The following is a 20182-nucleotide window of genomic DNA, read 5'->3' as shown; positions in this document are numbered from 1 at the left end:
AAAAAGTTGCACACGTAACAAGTTTGATCAAATAATTATTATTTTTGGATTGCCATTGGAAGACAATGGTATATATACTTCGGGAATAGTTTGAAAGCAGATTTGAAGCACACAGATTTCTGTTAACTATTTGATACTCATTATCTGGGAGGGAAATTAAGGGATGCGATTTCAAAAGGAGCAAATATCAAGGGCTGCAGAGAAAAAAATACCTGCCAAAGCGAGACGTAAAAATCTAAGTAAACATCACAAGAGTAATACACACAAAAGATGAGATGGAAAAGTGTGTGATAGTGACCTCTAGATCGGTTCTTCCATCATGCCTTGCACGTCACATCACCACACCGTACGTGCGGTATATATAAGCGCACATAGAGCCGTGTGTTAAACCACCAACTCGAAGGAGTAAAAATTGCGGCCATATTATTTTAGACAGCAGCATTGACGATAACCGTACAGTATACCGGTTTCATCCCTGTTAGGAATCGCCGGGACAGTACAGCAATTACCGCCAACTATTGCTGCCTTGTGCCTCGGAGGGCTTCGTGTGGACAAGCCCTGCCTGGACACTGTGGCGACCGTTTGGCCTTGCCGAAGGGCGACAATAAACCAATTCCGATGCTTTTTTTTTCCCCGTAATAGAAACTCGGTCAAAAAAGTGTATCCAGGAAGAAAACAAATAGGAATAACAATACACGCAAAAAGGTGATTCATAGACCAGCAAATGAAAAGTTACACGAGCTCAGCGATCCGGTGACCACACCACACACGCATTAATTTTAATCTCATATTCACCGGCAGCTGTTCTGTGTGAAACTCCAATCCAGAAATAAGAAATAAGACCGATTAAATTATATTTCCCCCAACGATGAGAAAAAACTAAAATCCGTTTAAATATAGGCCAATGACACCCGGAGAAAGCTAACGAAGCCACCAGACAGAAGAGGTGACTCGGGACTGCAGACGAAATGCTTCCGAGGGAGACGTAGATGTGCTTTGGTGGTGGCACGGAGTATTAGGATTAGTCGGGATGCTTACAAGTTATTTTTAGTATTGTTACTAATAGGAGGTGGTAGGCCGTGGGCTTCTGAAGCAAGGAAATTGGTTTTGCTCACTGTAACTTGCTATAGTTGCCACCAGTGTTAAATTCCCCAGCATTTATATGATGAAGCTGGATGATAAAACACAGGAAATAGCACAACTACCTATGGCACACACTCATACACGAGTTATGCCGTTTTGTGCACAGACATGCATGAGTGTATTCTAAAGAGTAAGACAAAGAAAGCAGCCTTGCAATTGATTTCTCACCCCACTGCCGACAGATGGACCTCCACTAGATGGAGTTATGGAGAGCTCCTCAAGAAAGGGTGTTTTTGCCTACTCTTCCACACTGGTCTGACATATTGGAAAAGGTGGGGGTGCCCCACAATTAAACGCCAACATGCGCAACCTGCCCATCGACTAACCGACGCACCCATTCATACTACCGCATGGACAGAGGTGGGGATGAATTGATCAACTGCCGCGCCGGGAGATTGAAATGACCTGGTGACCTATGGATTGAAAGCCCCGCGTGCTAACCATTACACCAAGGTGGCATCGCGATTATAAATTATATCCTATCTGTGCTGGCCAAGTCATATGTTGAGGTGGAGTCACATCATTGCAGAATTCTCACCGCTGTCAGCAGAGGCACATGACAGACGACACCACAGAACCACGTCTGGAATCTCTCCAATCGGCCTCTCACACAACACTGCACGGCGCTCTTTCACAGTCTATAGCAGCATTTTTCACACATTTTTCAGGGGCGGGGGGGGGTATACACTTTCGCCGATAAGACATCTGTATGAGGGCCGCCACACATTTGAAACCATTGGGTGTTTGACAGCATGATGATGATGGGGAGTGATTTCACATGTTGTGTATTGTCGTGGGCCACACGTAAGGGGCCACACGAAAGGCCGCCAAAGCGAGTCGCCAGTGGCCCACGGGCCTTGCAAATGAAAACCACTGCCCTCAGAATTGTTCTTTAAATATTCATCATTTGATAAATTTCAGTTTTACCTGGGCAGAGCTGAATTTAGTGAAAAGCCAAACCTAGTGTTGCACAATTTTGATTTAAAACTTTCATGACTGCAGGGATTAATATTCTTGGTTCTTTCGGTATATTTTAATATTTATTATTATTTTATTATTTCCCTTCTACGTGACTTTACCGAAAGAACCAAGAATATTAGTGTTGTGCAGTCAATGATGACCAAGCTAAGGACAAGCAACTCACTCCTTACACTGCTAAACTCTAATTTCCTGCCATCATCGTTTCTGTTCCCACCCAATTTTTCTAACCTTGCTAAAATCAAGAAATGTCCTCATCTATTACACCCTCTTGATTTAAAGCTTTCGTGACTGCAGGGATTCATATTCTTGGTTCTTTCGGTAAAGTCACGTAGAAGGGAAATAATAAAATAATATAAATATAAAACAATAAAAATGCTCACGACGTTTCGACTGCAACACAAGCAATCATCATCAGGTGTGAAATCCACAGCAAGATTTTTTTTATCAAATTTTCTTGCTTGTGGATTTCACACCTGATGACGATTGCTTTGCGTTGCAGTCGAAACGTCGTGAGAATTTTTATTGTGACTTTACCGAAAGAACCAAGGATATTACACCCTCACCTATTACACCCGTCCATAGCACTGTTTGCTGCTGGCCACTTGACGTTTTTTGTGGCTTTAGGTCCGTGCCCGGTGACCGTGATAGAAAAAAAAAAAATCTGGCTTGATAAAAACATATATCTGGACAAAATTAAACCCAGGATCTCTCTGCAGTGCAGGTTCAACACTCAGACAAGTGCAATGAGAGCCATGTCACATGACATCTCTCCAGTGTTCATGTTGCGGTGGTTGTAGCAACAAGTTGCGCGTCACCTCCGGTCGACCAACGACGCGGGAAATATTGCCGCGGCCTGCACACCACATCCAGTATACGTCTCGCTACGGCTGTCATATTTGGCAGTTGGTTTACAGCAGCTGTTTAATCTTACGGAGAATGTATCAATTCATCGATTAACATCGATTCTTATGTTTATGATACGAGTATTGAACAATGCTTGTAAGAACCGATTATGTTAAATTCACGTGTCTTGTTGCCAAATAATAGAATGGACCTCGAATTATGTCGAAAATTACAAACCTACTTTATACAAATGCCTTCCAGGCAGTTATCGGAAGCCAAACGGTATGTTTTAACCCCCTAAGGAAGGTAGCAGGGTCTGCATCCTGCTGCCATAACGTGTTGTTTTAAGAAAGGTGCTTCTGTAGTGCCTGCAAGCACACGTAATAAAAGTAGCAATTCAACAATGCAATTAAAATATTATGCTCACATGCCTTCATAAAACTGTACAAGTGACAATTATTTAAGATTTGGAAATGTTGTCTTTAGACTAGTGGAATGAATCAAATTAAACTAGAGCCACAAAACAATTTAATTGTGACCCCGAATCGGGACAATCAATCTAACTGTGGGGAGGGTAAATTATTACGAGCCTAGAGGAAAATCTTTGACTATAAATCAAACTTTTCAAGGAAAATATTTTAAAAAAATCTTTCAATAAAGTAACAGCAGAAAGAGGGAATCATGCCGTGGTTAATGGTTAGCACACTGGACTTTCAATCCAGAGGGCACCGACTCGATTCTATCTCCCGGCACGGCAGTTGAAACAACGTTGCAAGTTTCTTAAATCCCTCCACCTCTGTCCACCCAGCAGTAGACAGTTAATGGGTTCGCCACAGTTAAGTCGATCGGCAGGATGCATATGGCGGGAAGTGTGGGTCACTCCCACGTATTCCTATCCATCAATGCCCTTTTGCGGATGTCTATAGCACTCCCTCCAGTGGAGGTCCTTTGACAGCAGTTGGCTAAGCAAGCAAATGCAGAGCTGCACCTTCAGCTAACAGGAGCCACATTCCCTTAAGGGACTACGTCTTGCCACGATAAATACCAAATGCATTCGCTCTACCCTTCGTGCCAATCTGTTCGGGCTCGTCATGCTATCTCAGCGTGCAGATATAGCTGCGTGGAATGAGGAGGGAAAAGGGAGATGTGCCTTCGTTTGGTCGGGCAGCGGGACAATTAACAGAGCGTTGGTACAAATTGGATCGCGCGCCTTTGCCGTCGATGCACTGCAAATTGCAGCAGAGCCCCGTTAATCACGGTTGACCTGCTTGGCAGTCACTTAAACCTACGTGCGGAGCGTAAACAACCGGGACAATGAAAGGGATGTGCAGCCAGGCTGACGGGCAACGTAAATTTGGACGGTCGTGCTCGGTGGCTGTTGTGTGAACCGCAGTCGCCTGCCAGGACATGAACCACGTGGCACAGACAGGCCCTGCTAGAACGGAGCGTAATTAGACTCCCAAGTCGGGGTTAGTTCATTCAAATGGTGGCTGTTGCAAGTAAATAATATTCCGTCACGGGAACGTGGAACGTCCACAAATGGCTCGGGTACAGCAATGAAAGAGAGTAATAGCTGACGGGCATTTGGACACCTGATCGAATAGACTTCTTCAAAGGCAAGTCTGAAAATTGTGTTAATTCTATTCAGTGGCAGCTTAGGCCAGGCCCTGAGATGAACGGCAGTTACGTCATTCATAACAAATAGCCATCACGATGTAATTCTAACAATGCTTGCTATCTTCTTGGTTCTTTCGGTAAAGTCACATAGAAGGGAAATAATAAAATAATAAAAATAAAACATAATAAAATAAAAATTCTCACGACGTTTCGGCCACAACACAAGCAGCCGTCCTCAGGTGAAGAAACAGAGCTGTCGGAAAGACATTGGGACGCTGTCTTTCCGACAGCTCTGTTTATTCACCCGAGGACGGCTGCTTGTGTTGTGGCCGAAACGTCGTGAGAATTTTTATTGTATTGTTTAATTTTATTTATTTTATTATTTCCCTTCTACGTGACTTTACCGAAAGAACCAAGAAGATGAATCTCTGCAGTCACGAAAGCTTTAAATCGAAAAATGCTTGCTATATTCGTATGTATAAATGGACCCAAGGTCTAGCCTGGGGCACCATCTTACGAACACAGCAGTGTCATCCACAGTTTTCTGTTCACAGCACAGAGTGAATAACATTTCGCAGAATTGGTACATGGGCCAGTCAACTCTTAACGTCTAGTGAAATAAAAAAAATTCGACCACATAATCATGCCTACATACAAAAGTACGTAGGCGGACCAAACATTTGCGTAATTTCCTCCTTGTCAATCTTATATTGCACCACGGCAACTTCCCCGAGATAGGAGCACGTTGAAGCTGGCACAACTGTGGGTTTTGTAATAGTTTCTCGCTGGATGTAACTGCGGCAGACTGCATCAATCACAACCTAAAAAAAGGTTTGAGACTAAGAGAATCCCATTCGGTGAACAGCTTAGCCATCCATCCCCCTGGGGCGAAACAAAACTACCGACAAGCAAAGGGGACGCACTCGCTGCCTCGGGACAAGTTCATTTTTGCCGCTATACATTTCCACGAGGAGCCATTTTGTTGAGCTATCATTTGTGGCCAGGTCGCTTCTGAAAAATCTTATACTTCAATGGGCTTTATTTGGTGAGATATTCAATTGTTTAGGTTTTTTTGTGCATATATTTTTACCGATCCTATACTTTGCACTCCTATCGTGTTTTTGTACTGTTGTTGTAACGTTCTGACCTGCCCCCTACTTGAAAATCTGTGAAAAAGAGCTTCATAGCTCATTGGCTTCCTCCAGTATAAATACAGATTCTGATTTTCCACCACCACTACCACCACCGCGCTCAAGGCAGCCAATCAGGATGAGCAATTACCCCAAGGGATCGCTCAATCCGGGCGACCGCTTTGGCCGTTTGCCTTTGCGCCGCTCGTGCGTGGAAAAGTTCGCCAGACGAGGTGGCGCATAGCTGGAATGCAGTGCATTAGAGGCAAAGGTTATGGGACCACGTTATCGTTGAGTGAAGCTCATCCTGGTGGCCAGCAGTACGCTGCTTTTCTGCTACACGTTCTTTGCTTCGGTCCCCCAGAAACAAAATGCTCCTTAAAATAAAACCAACCTCCCGCCCCCCCCACCAAACATTCATGACTTTTTAACTCGGCCAGGCTTTTCGTGGACACGGGGAATTATTATTTAATAACAAATGTACACATCACTACACATAGCGACAAGTGTACGAAGCATTGCGTTAAAATACAAACGGGTGGCAGCACAACAGTGAGCGCGCTGTGCTGCGAACCCGGTGACACGAGATCATTTCCTGGCCGCGGCTAACATCAGTGGGAGCCAAGCGACGTCAGAATCGTTCCTACAGAACCCGGCCTTCATCAACCTGCACTGACCAGGGTGGTGAAGTATGGTCGCAATTTCCAAACGGAGGCCTGGTGGATCGCAAATGCCCGGATTAAATTATTCATGGATTTTATTTGTTTCCATTAATTGTAACACACAGCTTTTAAGAGAAACCGAAAATCGATCTTGGAAGTTTGGTGTGATGTGGGGCAGCGGTTGGCAGTGTGCTGCTTTAAACGCTGCGACTCATTCCACTCTTGAACCTTATGGCGGGACCCCGGGGATCTGATAACCCCCCGGCTCTCGCATAAACTGCGTTGCGACGTAATTTTATGTCTGTTGAAGGCAAACGATAAGGCAATCTATTCCTCTCGACGAGCTCGACACGATGCGCCAATCAGTTTTGTTTATGACTACGGCAATTTTGGCAACGACGGGTGCTTGGTGAAGAACGAGAGGATTGATATTTGGTGGGTCGTGGCATTTATGTGCGCGGTGGGACGGAGTCGCCAAAAATTAATTACGATTTTGACTTCCGTTTATTCGAGACCCCGGGGTCCCGCCATAAGGTTGATCTGACCCCAACGAGTTAAGTTTAAGTTTTTTCTCAATTGTCCCACAGGCCTTATAAAAGACTAAACTTTATTTATCTTACCAGGGTGTAAGGACCACTGAGCTGTATAGCTCTTTGTTCAGAAGCGACCTGGACACAAATGATAGCTTTACGAAATGGCTTGCCATGTGCACATTTATAGTAGCCAAATACTCTAAATGTGTGATGATGATTCTAAATGCGGAGGGATAAACCGGAGGACCCGGAGAAATAGCCACGTGACCACGGGGATAGACAACATGCAAACTCCAAATATACAAGCATCAGGGTCGGGATCGAACCCATGACCTCTTCTGTACTAGGCAAGGGAGTTTACATGTATGTTTAACTTATTTTGCACCGCACGTAGCCAGCCGTGCTAAATCAGAGGTTCGGGGGAAGGACAACAAACTAAAACAAAGCAGTTCTAAAGAAATTCGTTTTCAATCTATATCTAAACGTGCTTAGCTCCAGTGGCTTCCCGATACATCGGAAGGAAGAGCGGTTCCAGACGGTCGCAGAAGCGCACCCGAAACATCCTCGCCACCCCAGTGGCGAGGATGTTACACCACGCACACGGACAAGAAAGGGCACGCGACCTTTCCTTGAAGAGCCCCCCCCCCTCTCCTTCAATGTGCCCTCTGCTCTGACACCAAGGGCATTCTCCAGCAGACCAGCCAAGAGGCAGCTGTGCTTTGCCCTTTTACGCTGCCATTTAAAATCTGCTCAGAGATAACCTGCACAAAGCACTGCTTAAAATGCAAGAACTGCAATTTAGACTGCGCATGTCTGTTGTGTTGCAGGACTCGGTGCTATGAATCACCCCGAATCTGGGTTGAATTGCTGTCAATTAACACCGACAGTACAGTGGTGTTTGGATATGGCTTGGGTATCCCCTAAAGTTAGTTCAGCCTAATAAATCATACCTGGTGCAAACATGTGCTCACAAACAGCAACTACCCTAACAGCCTATAAAGCTAAATTGAGGATATTTGCACGTGTGTCTGGCCATGTGTGTGCAAACTCTCATTAAATGCCCTGAGATTGTAAAAACAAACTTTTAGAGGCCTTGGCCAACATGAAAGTGCTATCAATTTCACAATACTTTTTTGCTTGCCAGCCATGGCTATGAACTCGATGAACCCGGGACACATCAATATGGCTGGCTGAATGGAAGTCGATAATTGCAATACTGTACTGTGTAAACACACACACATAGGAGCTATAGTCGTTATGGAGCTGCTGCAATTACGTGGGGAAAGAGATTCTTCATACCCACTGTGACATGTTACGATTCATAATAAAAGCTTCTCGTAGAGATAAATGCTTGAACTCTGGACACGCGCAGTACTTGATGTTTATATGCACACACGTGGCCATACTATTACACCCCTTTAACCAAAAAATCCTCCAAATCTCAAAACTAATACATGGCAGTCATGTTTAATAAATTCCTGTAAAAAAGGGTTTGCAATGTTCCCAAACTTTATCACAATTTGTCTATCAGCATCATGAAACAAAGTATCCATTTGGATCTCTCACGGGAATCTGCTGTAATAAAATGACCCACGGAAGCAGATATTGCAGAGCTACTTCCGAGATCCCTGCAAGCGACCTCTGGGCCTCGCACACACGACAGCGGGCAGCACTTGTCCCACCTGCTCCGTCACAGAGCGTAACGTCCGTCGCATGTCAGCCACAACGACATGTCATTCTGAGAGGCGGAATTTAGTCTCATTCCTAATTCATGACGAGAGCAATACCCTGATGGCACCACAACTCACCATGGTTTCCTTCCTTCTGCTACAGCCTGCGGCTGTTGCAAAGTCAACCTCCTCTAACCTCCAAGGTTTGCTTCACTGTTGACTTGTGCAATGTATACACGGTTCTGCATCACACACTGCATTGACACAATGTATAGTTGTGTACGCAAGCAAAATCCATTGTAGGATTTGAACTCGTTTTTTTTGCTGCGCTGGCTTAACGCTGTGAGACAGGCACAGCGTTAACCAACCGATACATCCCCCCGGCAAATCAAAGAATTCTTACAATTAGGTGTTAAGTCAGGATTAAGGAATCAACACCATCTCTCATTAGTTGTTTCTTACATTGTATGGTTTCCTTCTGCTATTATCCTAAATGTTACATTTTAGCATACCATGTGAATATCACTTTACAAAATCGCTTCTTGCGTGCACGATTCGACGAACGTATCACGAGTGCAAAATTTGCTTTAATCCATTAAGTCGATGCCTTACTACACGACTCGTATACGACCACGTTCTGTGGAGTAAACAGCACGATGGAAATGTACCTCCATTGAACTGCTGGGCTTGAGATGGCTTGGGTGAAGTGGGTCTGAAGTTCCAAGATCATTCACCTTCATGTCTGTGGGAGAATGGCAACAATATTAAAGACGCTCTTCATTCAATCACATCTTATACAGTCTGTATTACTCAAAGTGTTCTTGTGCACGATTTCCAATGAACATCAATAATATTTCATGAAAATGTTGAACAATTAATTGGAATTAAAAGGGTGCATAGCTTAGTACTTTCTCTTACGAATGTCAATACGCAACTGAAATGCATTCATGCCGAGTATGAATTCCGAACATTATATTCAATAACAAATCGAATACAATCGATGAAATCCATTACTTCCGCTGGATAAAACACCTGCCAGATATCCTGTTAATGCTATAGTGCCACGTGTTTCTGGGTTGTACCACTCGCGTCTCAGCTGTATCAAGCAGCCTGGCCAATGAGCACAACAAATCCATCATTATAATTTAGGTTATTTTAATGAATTTGGTAAACATTCCAGCTCTGGCAATTAAAATATCGGTTTGGCTGCCATACGACGACAACTTCTCTACGGCAGGGCATGTGGGAAAGTGTCGTGCTGCTAGTGTGGAGGGGACCTCAGAAGTAGTTCTGCAACATCTCCTTCTGCTGGCTAATCACCAGCACTAGCTACCGACACCAAAAGTCGTCCGAAAAAATTGGGGACAAGGACGAGAAATTTCCTCTGACATTAGTGTACAGGTCTTGAGACAGACACAGACGTTGCCTTAAAAACAATCCCAATATTTTCTTCCACTATGTCATGCAAAATAACCTTCAAGTAAGTTTCCAATGTTGAGATAAAAATAAAGTCAAGCAAGGAGCACTGCGTTGTGGAATACAATACATGCTGCTCGGCACAACGTCCAAATGTCGTTTCTCTACTCATTCGGTGTCATTAGCTCCGCCGCAGAAGCATCTCCCGGCACGAGGAGCGAAACGTCAGACATCACAATGAACGACGCGTGTTCTTCAATCCGAAGGAGGCATCGGAGGGAGAGCCGTTCGGCACCACAGCGATAACAAAACCCATGCAGCGGTACAACAAGCACACTCGAATCGGCGAGCGGTATCCAAGTGGGTCAGCAAAGCAACTGTAACCACATTCCTGCAGACTTTACAGTGGCTCAAAGACCACAACCCTCCCTGCTACAAAAGCGAAGTCAAGGTGGGGGAAAGGTGAGCTGCACGGGGGTTTGTCTGCAGTGTACGGCAAGGACGTGTTTACATTTCGGAATCAACGTTGGCGTTTTGAGACAATGCCTAGGTTTGTGCGCCCGCCTGCGTAGCTCGGCGTGTGAGCCTGGGCGTTTAACTGGAAGGGGTTTTATTCTGCAAAAGGACAGATGCCTTGGCGGTCAGTTAGTGTTGTCAGCGTTGGCCCACTGGCTGTGATATTTTTAGCGCAGTCAGAAAAAACTGCAGTACAGTGCAGAGTATTACTTTTCGTGCTCACGCCAATGCACTGCAGCAGTTGCAGCGAGAACATTTAACCCCCAGAACCAGAAGATCAGATTTGCTTTACACCATAGTGTTGTAATTCATAATAGTTATTTTGTAGCCCTCATTTTATTGCATGCCCTTTGCTCAAAGAAGTGCCCGGTGTTGTTTTGCAAAGGGGAAAAAAAGGTTGGAAAACACATTTGTAGGTCAAGTAAATACTTCTCCAATTTTAGTTGCGGCCAGATTTAATTTGCAACATGGGCTGCTACACCAGAAATCAATTCTTGGCAATGTCAAAAGTTAGGTCACCATTGATTTGCTGTAAACTAATTCCACAAACACTTGTTTAAATAAAATCTAAATTATAAGATTGCGATAATTATAAAAAAACATTAACAATAATATTTACAATTGACGGGGGTCTGGTAAATACAAAACCATAAACATAGTCGGGGAGTATAATAAGTGGGCGTATGTCAATACCCCCCTAGAGACTGGGCATGGTTGAAAAGACTTGGATTTGTTGAAATGCCTCGGGCTCAGAGCCAGACCAGCGGGTCAAACAAGGCAACGCGACAAGCCTGTGTGCCAAATAATGGGGGGGGGGGAAGCCACACACATAATCCATGGATTTTTATTCCTGGACGTGGGGGGGGAATCACGAAGCTACTTTTCACCCGGAGAAAGCAACGTGCACAGGAATTGGGCACGATGAGGTTTGGTGGGTTATTTCATCTTGCCATATTGGTCTCTTCATTAGCCATGCATAGGGGGGGGGGGGTGCAACGTTGCAAATGCGCCTGCTCAATGATGGCACGCGGCCAAGCAGTATACAGTGCTTTGCTGCAATGGGCTCCACGGTTATTGCCCAGCATGGGGCCCCAAGCAAATGAACACGCTGGGCCGTTCGCCACCAAGGTTGGTGTTTGCACGAAAATAAAGATACTGCTCCGTGGCATAACTTGATATGCAGCGCCCACAACACGATTGATAAGGCAATGAATGATTGGCCGATGAAATATGACCATGGCACGGGTCACCAATGGGACGGATCTTGCGAAGTCAACTGACATTTTACCATGGTTACTCTCGTAGTATAAACTCGAGTGACAATGCCATGCAAATGGCTAACGTATACTACTGGTCTTGTACATTGTGAAATGGGTTTTGCATGTCAAACAACAATGTCTATTCAAATGTAGCATTATGTCTACGTGTTTAGTTTATGCAATTTTGCATTTCAAGCCATCATCAGACATGGACTTCATCCAGCATTCGATTGACCTCGCCAAACCACAGTCATCTCGCCCGCAACTCCTCAAGCATATTGATCGGGCAGGTTTGCAACGTAACACTCATCTAACTAGTTGGCCTTGAATTGCAAACAACACCTCAGATTAGCACGGTGGCTACCTAGGTGCAAAACAATTTAAACGTACATACACGTTTAAATACGCATATTTGACAAAATGCGAGCACGCGTTTTGTCAAAATGAAGCACCGCATTTTATCGAGCCGTGCGGATTACAATCGGATCCCAGAAAGAAAGATTCACGTTTCAGACTTAACGCTGCGGAATTACGAGCTTCGGCCACATTGCTGTAAAAACATCCTATTATGGTCTTGGACTCCACTCAAAAAGGAAAGAAAGTGGAATCTAACGGATTACCATCATGTTCATTGTAACGATTGCAATGATAACCTTGGCAAAATACCTACACCGAGGACAGCGCAGTTCACATGCCAAGCCACTGCGCCAGTCTGTACTGGTTTGGAAGTTTGATACCTGCAGACCCAGTGTAATGCAGCGAGGCATTTCCAAAATAAATTATTCTGCCCAAGCAAAAGTCAGAGACCCCATCACCCATGAAAGGAGTCCCCCAAGTGCCCGTGCCATTGGCCAATAGCCAACTTACAAAAAAGATATTTTAAAAAAGCTGTCAATAATTACCGTTTTCTTTACAGTATGACATGCACTTTTCTCCCCCCTTGTATTTTAAAACAAAAGTAGTTGGCACATCTTATAATCCCAGTCAGTGTTGGTTGTGTGTAACCAGAATTGGAAATCTTGAAAATATAACATGAAACAATATACAGCTCTTGTTCAAATCCGCTGCTGGATGAAACCCCTCCCGTACCATGTTGGTTTGGGGGGGGGGTGACTATGCTTCACCATGCTGGTCTGTGTGGATTAGGGAAGGTCGTGGTGGTGGTGGCGTGGAGCTGGACACCTGAATGTCACCCAGGTCCCTAATACCAAAAGAGACTGTAGGGCAACACGACTCAAAAGTTGATTTTCAGGGTCTTTAAGTATTAGGATAATTACACGTTAATTAACACAATTGTGGCACAGATGAACCAAAATACCTTGCCGATCTCGTCTAAGGGGACAAACCATCACGTGAACTCCGGTCTTCCTCGCAGTGGCTTTTGGCTAGCCAACGAACAAACAGTCACTGCTTTCAGATGCGCTTCTATGGCCGTCTGGAATGCTCTTCCTTGTGATATTAGGAAGCCACTGGAGCTATGCACTTTTAAATATAGATGGACAACTCATTTGTTTATAACTGCTTTTTACGTTTAGTTTGTTGTCCTTCCCCCACACCTCTGATTCGCAGGGTTGGCTACGTACATACATAGAGGTTAGCGCACAAATTGGGCTACCCGAGTTTGATTACTTGCCACGGCTGCCAGTGACAAATTAATCCGTCCTGAAAGACTGCCCCTCACACACACCTGTCCCCCTCTTACCAGCCCACATTGACCAGCATGGTGAAGTATGGTCACAACTGACATGGCTTGGGGGAGGCCTTTAACCAGCAGTGGATCGATACGTTTTTACAGAAATATGTTTTTCTAGAATTGTGTTCACACTTTTTTAAAACGACAAATGCACTTCGCAGAAATGCATTTATATATTTACACGCTCTAACCCAAAAAGCCTCTTATGGATGATATTGGTCACGAAAGCCTACGTATTAAACAAAGGATCTCTCCCTGTACGCTGCAGCTGTTGGAAGACGAAACTTTACGCTCCCTCCGTCTCCACGAGACTTCCCCACTTCAAAACGAGGGCTCGTTCCCAGCGCCACCCCACCACCAATGGAGCAGTAACCTACGCACAAGTAATGTTAACACTGGCACGTATTGTTATTTATCGCAAATGGGAGTTTAACATGACAATAAATAGGCCCTCAACAGTTCGACTCTTGGCTGCAGCTAGGACGTCTGGGTTAAAGAAGAAACTCATTAACATCTCGGCCCAGTAATGGCCACAGGCAGTGATGTGAATTACAAAATAGAGTCGTGCTAGAAACTCGCTTTAGTTTGCACTTGTTTCAACTGCACATGCAGGAATGCGCCCGGCCGTAAAATATATACAAGCAGAAAGCAAATGCCCCAGATAACATAATAAGGCAAGGTCGATGTGCAAAGACAAGTCTGCAACAAGTCGTCGTGTGTTGGTTAAATTGACCAAATATTATTTAGGAAAAAGTCAACGACACGCGTTGCAGTTTCCCTTTCAACGAGTTAAGAAAAATAACACTCGGGAGGGAGTCCGAATTGGCAGTGGAGAAGCTAAAGCTGAAAACACTTTTCACCACCTTCATCACGAACACCGCCTTGTCACCAATAAAGAGGCACACATTGGTTGATGCATTAGCTTACTTTCAGTCAGAAGGCGACGTTATTAACAAACGGCAGTACAGTAATGAAAACATAACCTTTGGGCAGTCTCAATAGCTCAGTGGCGACGCTATGAACATTGGCACTGCAGTGTTTAACTACAATCATGAAGCGGTTGCTAAGAAGCAGCTATCAGGAGCCACGCAGCGGATAGTACACGCGACCTCAACACATTTGCAAGGCAGCAAATTTCACAACTTTGAGACCATCAGTTGACCCAAGCCATCATCATTTGTTTTGGGTTCGGTGAAACGAGCACCGCCCCCGGTTAAAAGGAGGCCGAATCACTTTGTGCAACGATAAACAGTGGTTGCATTGTGGGTGGACTTGTCCCTGCTATACAATAATGTGCAATTTCAAAAGGATCAAGATCACCATTGGAGATCTACGCCATCACACACGTATTTGAATTGATATTTGCGTTTCATTACAGCGGTATAAATGCATTGAAATGTCCACATTTACTCCCCGGTAAGGATAGTTGGTGCTTGCTTTGGGGTTCAGGGAGTATGCCCATTTTTAGAACTGTGGAGAAATACATTTCCCGAGTGGCAAAACGTATTTGCACAAAGTCAATGGTCCACTTACTGCATTGTAAAAGGAATTCGTTGATGTAGAGTGCACATAAAATACCTCCATATATTTTGTGGGCTATTTTTGCCAAGTGACGTAGCCAGATTTATTTATTTAAATTTAGCACAATGCTGCACTCGCAACAACTGAAATCATGGTTACTCAGTTCCTCTTGCACGAGTAATACATTTCAATGCACTCACCTGGTTAAATAATGGACAATACCTGCCAGCAAAAACCTCTACTTACCAACTCTTATACAGTGTGTTTTAAAAAGATGGACCCAATTTCAAAGATATAGCGATGTCAAATCGGGTCCATCATTTTTAAACACCCTGTATTACTCTTTGGTTCTTTATTATTAACAATGATGTTAAACAGATGGATCGTGCTGAACGCAAAGTTTTATTTTTTAACAAATCTAAATCCGCTGTTATCAAAACACACATGTTGCCCACAACAGATGAATTTCGGCGATTCGTCATTTCAACCAATACCTTTACACGTTTTAATCTCCGTACCGTCAGCGATGTCCTCGGCCTGCAGTGTCTCTGAAGAGGGCTCCCAGCTGCAGAGGGCACAACGAGAGGACCTTAAAACCCCAATCCAAAAGCATAATCCACATCATATTAATCCGCAATCATATTACCCACAGCTCCTATTATCAGAGGGAGCTGCAAAAAGTCCTGGCATCCACACCATTATTTCTCCCTATCTACAATTATCGGTTTCTTTTTCTGTCTGCATTGCAACATGGGTTCATATTATTCACAGTTTTCGTGGATTTAGAGGAAGCTACCGGCAAATTCATCCTGTTATCCGAGGGGCCATGCACCAGTCTGGAAGGAGCCCTTATTCCAGAAATGCAATGTGGGAAATTACATCATAACTCCTATTATCTGGGAAGTTTTTTCTGCAGATAATATAAGCTCATTGGAAAACTCATCCTTTCAATCACGTGTTTTTTTCCGTGGATAAGTGGATTCAATTGAATACAATTGGGTGATGTTCATCGCCGCAATGTCATTCAAGAACAATCAATTTTACTGTATCGCATCCCGAATGAAAAAAAAATCTGCATTTGTTTTTACCTCCTGTCCAGTAACACGTCAAGACGAACAGGTGTTTTGGCTGCACGAGATGATGTAACTATACGGTCTATGATAAACAAAACCTCAAGAAATACTCATGCAGAACTGAGATGAAAAAATACATGTTAAGTGTGACAGCAACTAAACCAGGCAATTTGCTAATTGTATATAGTGATTGACAACTTGGCACTTGAAACTATTGTGAAGGTATACCAGAAAAGCTGGCCCAATTCTATCTAACATAAAAGAAGAATACTGTTAGTGTACTAACCATATAATAGAATATATATTCTAACAGGTCTCCAAATCATGAGGCTACGGGTTGGCAAGTGTCAACAGTTCATTATTATTTTTGGGTGGAAGATGGTAGCCTTCTCGCGGCCCACCTGTTAAGTGCCTCATCGCACGACTAATACCATCACTTCGGCCTTTTTGGAAATCGTGTATTTTCTATTTCAAATGTGTAAATCGCGTCCAAAAAACGGTCCTTTCAAGGGCCAACTGATCAGACAGACTTAAACTTGGACGTTTGATTTGCACACTTGCCATACGCTAGAGAGATTATTTCTGTGGTTGATAATATACGCATCATCAATGTTGAGAATGTACAACTTTGTGAAAAGCCACGTGGTTTTAAACCACATCCCCGAAATGAGACTGAGCGTTTTAGTTTTTTTTTACAATTATTACATTTTATGGCCAATGTAAATTCCTTCATTGGTTGTAAAAATACAACCACAACATTATAGATTGTCACCATTCGTAAAAATAAATAAATATATTTTGTATGGAATCCACTGGCCTCCCTTCTAATTTGTGAAAAGTCAAGCCAAATTTTTGACAATATTTTAAAACCTGCCAGTGGCATTTAAATCACGGCCGTAGCTGCCATTCTTCTTACACAGGACATGGGCAGCAGAATGAAAAACAAGGGGCAGACCGTATAGTTACTCAGTTTAACATTCAACATTAAGTTAAAGTTTGTTTCAAATGTTACTCTGGCCGTACCATCCCCCCCCCCCTAATGTAAACACTACACAGAAGTATCTCACCACCACGCACCTTTTCGTCTTGAGACAGCTCCTCAAGTTCTTGTCTGCGGACTCCTCCTCAGCAGCAGGTGTCACCGCCGCTCCAATCCCGTCCACATCATCTGCCCAGCAGCAGACGAGGCTGTAGTTCGTCTGCCCATTGTTGGCCCAGAAGGAGCCAAAGGGGGTCTCAAAACGCACGGCGAACTCCATGGCGGTGCCCTCCAGTGCCAGGAGAGGTGGCAGCGAGAGACGGAACGCGAACTGGTCCGTGGCGCCATCGTTCGAGTCCAGCACGTACTCGGCAAGGAGGTCGTAGAAGCTGGTCCAGCCGTCGAAAGTCCTGCGGACGAACACGGCTTTCTGGTAGCAGATGTTGTGCACCCTCATTAGAATCCGGACGCACAGCGGGTCCTCCTCTTCAACGGTGACAGACTCCAGCGCCACCTGATTTGCACAAACCTCGGCCAGGAGGTCGGACCTGCTGGACGGGACATCAAAGTTGGGTTTCAAAAAGAGGTGGCCTTTGCACGCGGAGGGGGGCGAGATGGGGGAGGTCGAGTTGGTGGCGGCGCTCATCACGTCGCAGCTCCTGAATCTCAACGTCAACCTCCTCATCACATCGTCGTCGGTCTCATCCCGGAGCGGGTCGAGAATCGCTTCGGGGACCTCCGGCACCTCGGCTTCGTCGTAGAACTTCACCGCGGTCAGCTCCAGTCCAAAGTTGTCCGCAAAGGAGACGCGTCTCCTGGGCGAGCCCATGGAAGGAGACGTAGGTATCAACGGGCTCGTTGGTTCCGTCCCACTTCCCACCTCCAGGTCGTCGTTGGAAGATCGCCTGGGCAAGCGTGGCGACGACTTGGGCAGGAGATGGAAGGCACCCTCCTCTCCCTCGTCCTGATCTTCTGGCGTCGGAGGACACTTGGAGTCTTCCTTGCCATGCACGCTCAGGAGGCCATCGGCCGACATGTGGAGAGCCATGGTGGACGAGCCAGTAGGTTGGTGCTGCTGCTGCTGGTGGTGGTGGTGGTGAAGGCAGCGTACTCGGCGTCAAGTTATAGTGTTCGTGCACGGCGTCAAGACTTTGGAACTCGAGCTTCTGGTGACTTGAAGGTCTTCAAGTCTGTGAGAGCAAAGCCAGAGAGAGTTACACCATCAAACAAGAGCTAATGAGAGAACATACACAAGTTGCAATTGACGATAAAGTTGCAAGCGAGACGCACACGTGGGCCACAGTGAGAGAGAGCGAGAGAGCAAAGTTAAACACAGCTCTAACGATGCGACAACAAAGCCCAGCCCGCGTGTGCGGGAGAGGAAAAGGCACGCGAATCAAACGAAACTCAACTCGCGCTCCACCTCGACAACGCTCGGCGCGGCCAAGTGATCAACCTCCCAGGCACGTGGCCGTGCTCCACATCGTCACCTCCTCCTCCTCCACCTCGAATGGAGGTGTGCAGCCGGCGTTGAACAATGAGTGGCAGCTCTCGCAAAGCCTGCTTGGTTCTGGTGGTTGGCAGCAGTTAAAGAGCCGAAAGTCGAGCGTGGGGGGTGAGTGATGCTGCTGGTGTAGAACGTCGGTGGCGCTTGAGGAACCGCAGAGTTGACGGCGCAGATTGTTCCGAGATGGTGGACCCCTGGTGGAGGTGCTAAGGTGATGGAACGTTGGGCTGGATGGGCCCCCTCTTCGCCAATGGGGAATCGCAAGTAGCCTCGTGAAAAGTAAAACAATAACCCGCCGACGACTGAAATGGTGGAGTCGGTCGTTGCCGAGATCGAGTCTCGTGGTGAATGGAGCACAAATCGAGATCGATCGCTTCGGCAGAGCAGCTTCTAGAGGACGAGCGGTTAGGCAACTTTTAATTGGTGGTGGTTGTAAATAATGGTTCCAGCAGCAGCAGCAACAACTGATGTTGTTGTTCGAGCAGCACGGAAGGGTGGGTGGTGCCGATGGTGGTGGCGGCTGCGTCTACGTGCGAGCAGACAGCCCCCCAGTAGCTGTAGTCCAGCAAGAGGGGAGGAGGGGAATGCTGCTCCTAAATTTAACCCAGCTCCATCACCCCCCACCCCCCACCACCACCAGAGCGAGAGTCGGAGAGCTCCGCTTCAAATAGCCTCTTCGGTGTGCGCAGCTGTCGCTCTCCCACTGCCCCTCGTGTCTCTCCCTCTCTCTCTCTGTCTCCCTCTCTATGTCCGTCGCTTTATTCCCCTGCAGGCAGCGTCAGACGACGACGTTCACAACGCATGGAGCGAAACAGCAGCAAAGTTGTGACGAGAGGGGCGACAACGCCGACGTGGAGGAGCTCTCCTCCCCAATGGCACGCCACTTACCCCCCCCCCATACACACACACTCCACGTGGGGGTGGTGGTGGGGGTGTGAGTGCGGTGTGTCTCTGCGTCGTTATCCTATTACATTTACCTGCTGCTGCCAATGCTGCTGCTGCGAACCCAATTGAATAACTGCTCATCTATCACGCACGCGAGAGGAGGTGGGGTGGTGATGATGAGGGCTCCTTCATTACCGTGCCGAGCGCAGCTCTCCAACAACATCAACATTATCACAACAACAACAACATTAGGGCGACAACAACAACAACATCATTGCTACTTATTACAACTCTCACACGCGGAGACAGCGCGCGTCGCCCACCCAGCACGGCGGTGGTTGCCGATGCTTTAAACGACGAACACTGAACACGCCGCTCCTCGTCGTGTCGTCCTTTATCTCTGTGGTGTCGTTGCCTCAATCTCTCCACATTCGCCTTCTTCCCTCCCGGGCGGCATGAGAGAGCGAGCCACGGGCGATCGGCGTTGCTCCGGGACTGCTGCAGCGGCAGCCTCGCAGTGCCCCCCACCCCTCTCTGTCTCTTTATCCGGGCTCGTGGTGACGACCCCGGCAAGCCACGTGGGCAATGACATCACCGTGCCTCGCAGAGCCACCTCCCTCGTCATCTTCTTTGTCATCATCACCATCCTCATCATCATTATCCTTATCATCATCACCTCCCTCACCATCTTCATCATCATCTTCTTTTGTCATCATCACCATCCGCATCATTTGTATCATAATTGTAATCACCA

At 45.9% G+C, this 20182-nt stretch overlaps 1 protein-coding gene across 3 annotated transcripts in view; it reads right to left on the bottom strand.

Moving 5' to 3' along the window:
* Positions 1 to 19953, bottom strand: part of LOC144944274 (uncharacterized) — a 31999-nt gene extending 12046 nt beyond the window's left edge. Inside the window, exons 1-4 of one of the 3 annotated variants that reach the window (XM_078872292.1) lie at positions 19752 to 19953; positions 17135 to 18226; positions 15503 to 15549; positions 9248 to 9321 (exon numbers count right to left, since the gene is read on the bottom strand). In XM_078872292.1, coding sequence (XP_078728418.1) covers positions 9248 to 9321; positions 15503 to 15549; positions 17135 to 18084 — 1071 coding nt within the window. In that variant the 5' untranslated portion in view covers positions 18085 to 18226; positions 19752 to 19953. The other 2 variants (XM_078872293.1, XM_078872294.1) reach the window with 2 other exon arrangements.
* Positions 19954 to 20182: the final 229 nt, after the last annotated feature.

The sequence above is a fragment of the Lampetra fluviatilis genome, chromosome 34, assembly GCF_964198595.1.
Source record: "Lampetra fluviatilis chromosome 34, kcLamFluv1.1, whole genome shotgun sequence".
Lineage (NCBI taxonomy): Eukaryota > Metazoa > Chordata > Hyperoartia > Petromyzontiformes > Petromyzontidae > Lampetra > Lampetra fluviatilis.
The sequence above is the reverse complement of the archived record's forward strand: the minus strand, read 5'-3'. Positions and strand labels throughout refer to the sequence as shown.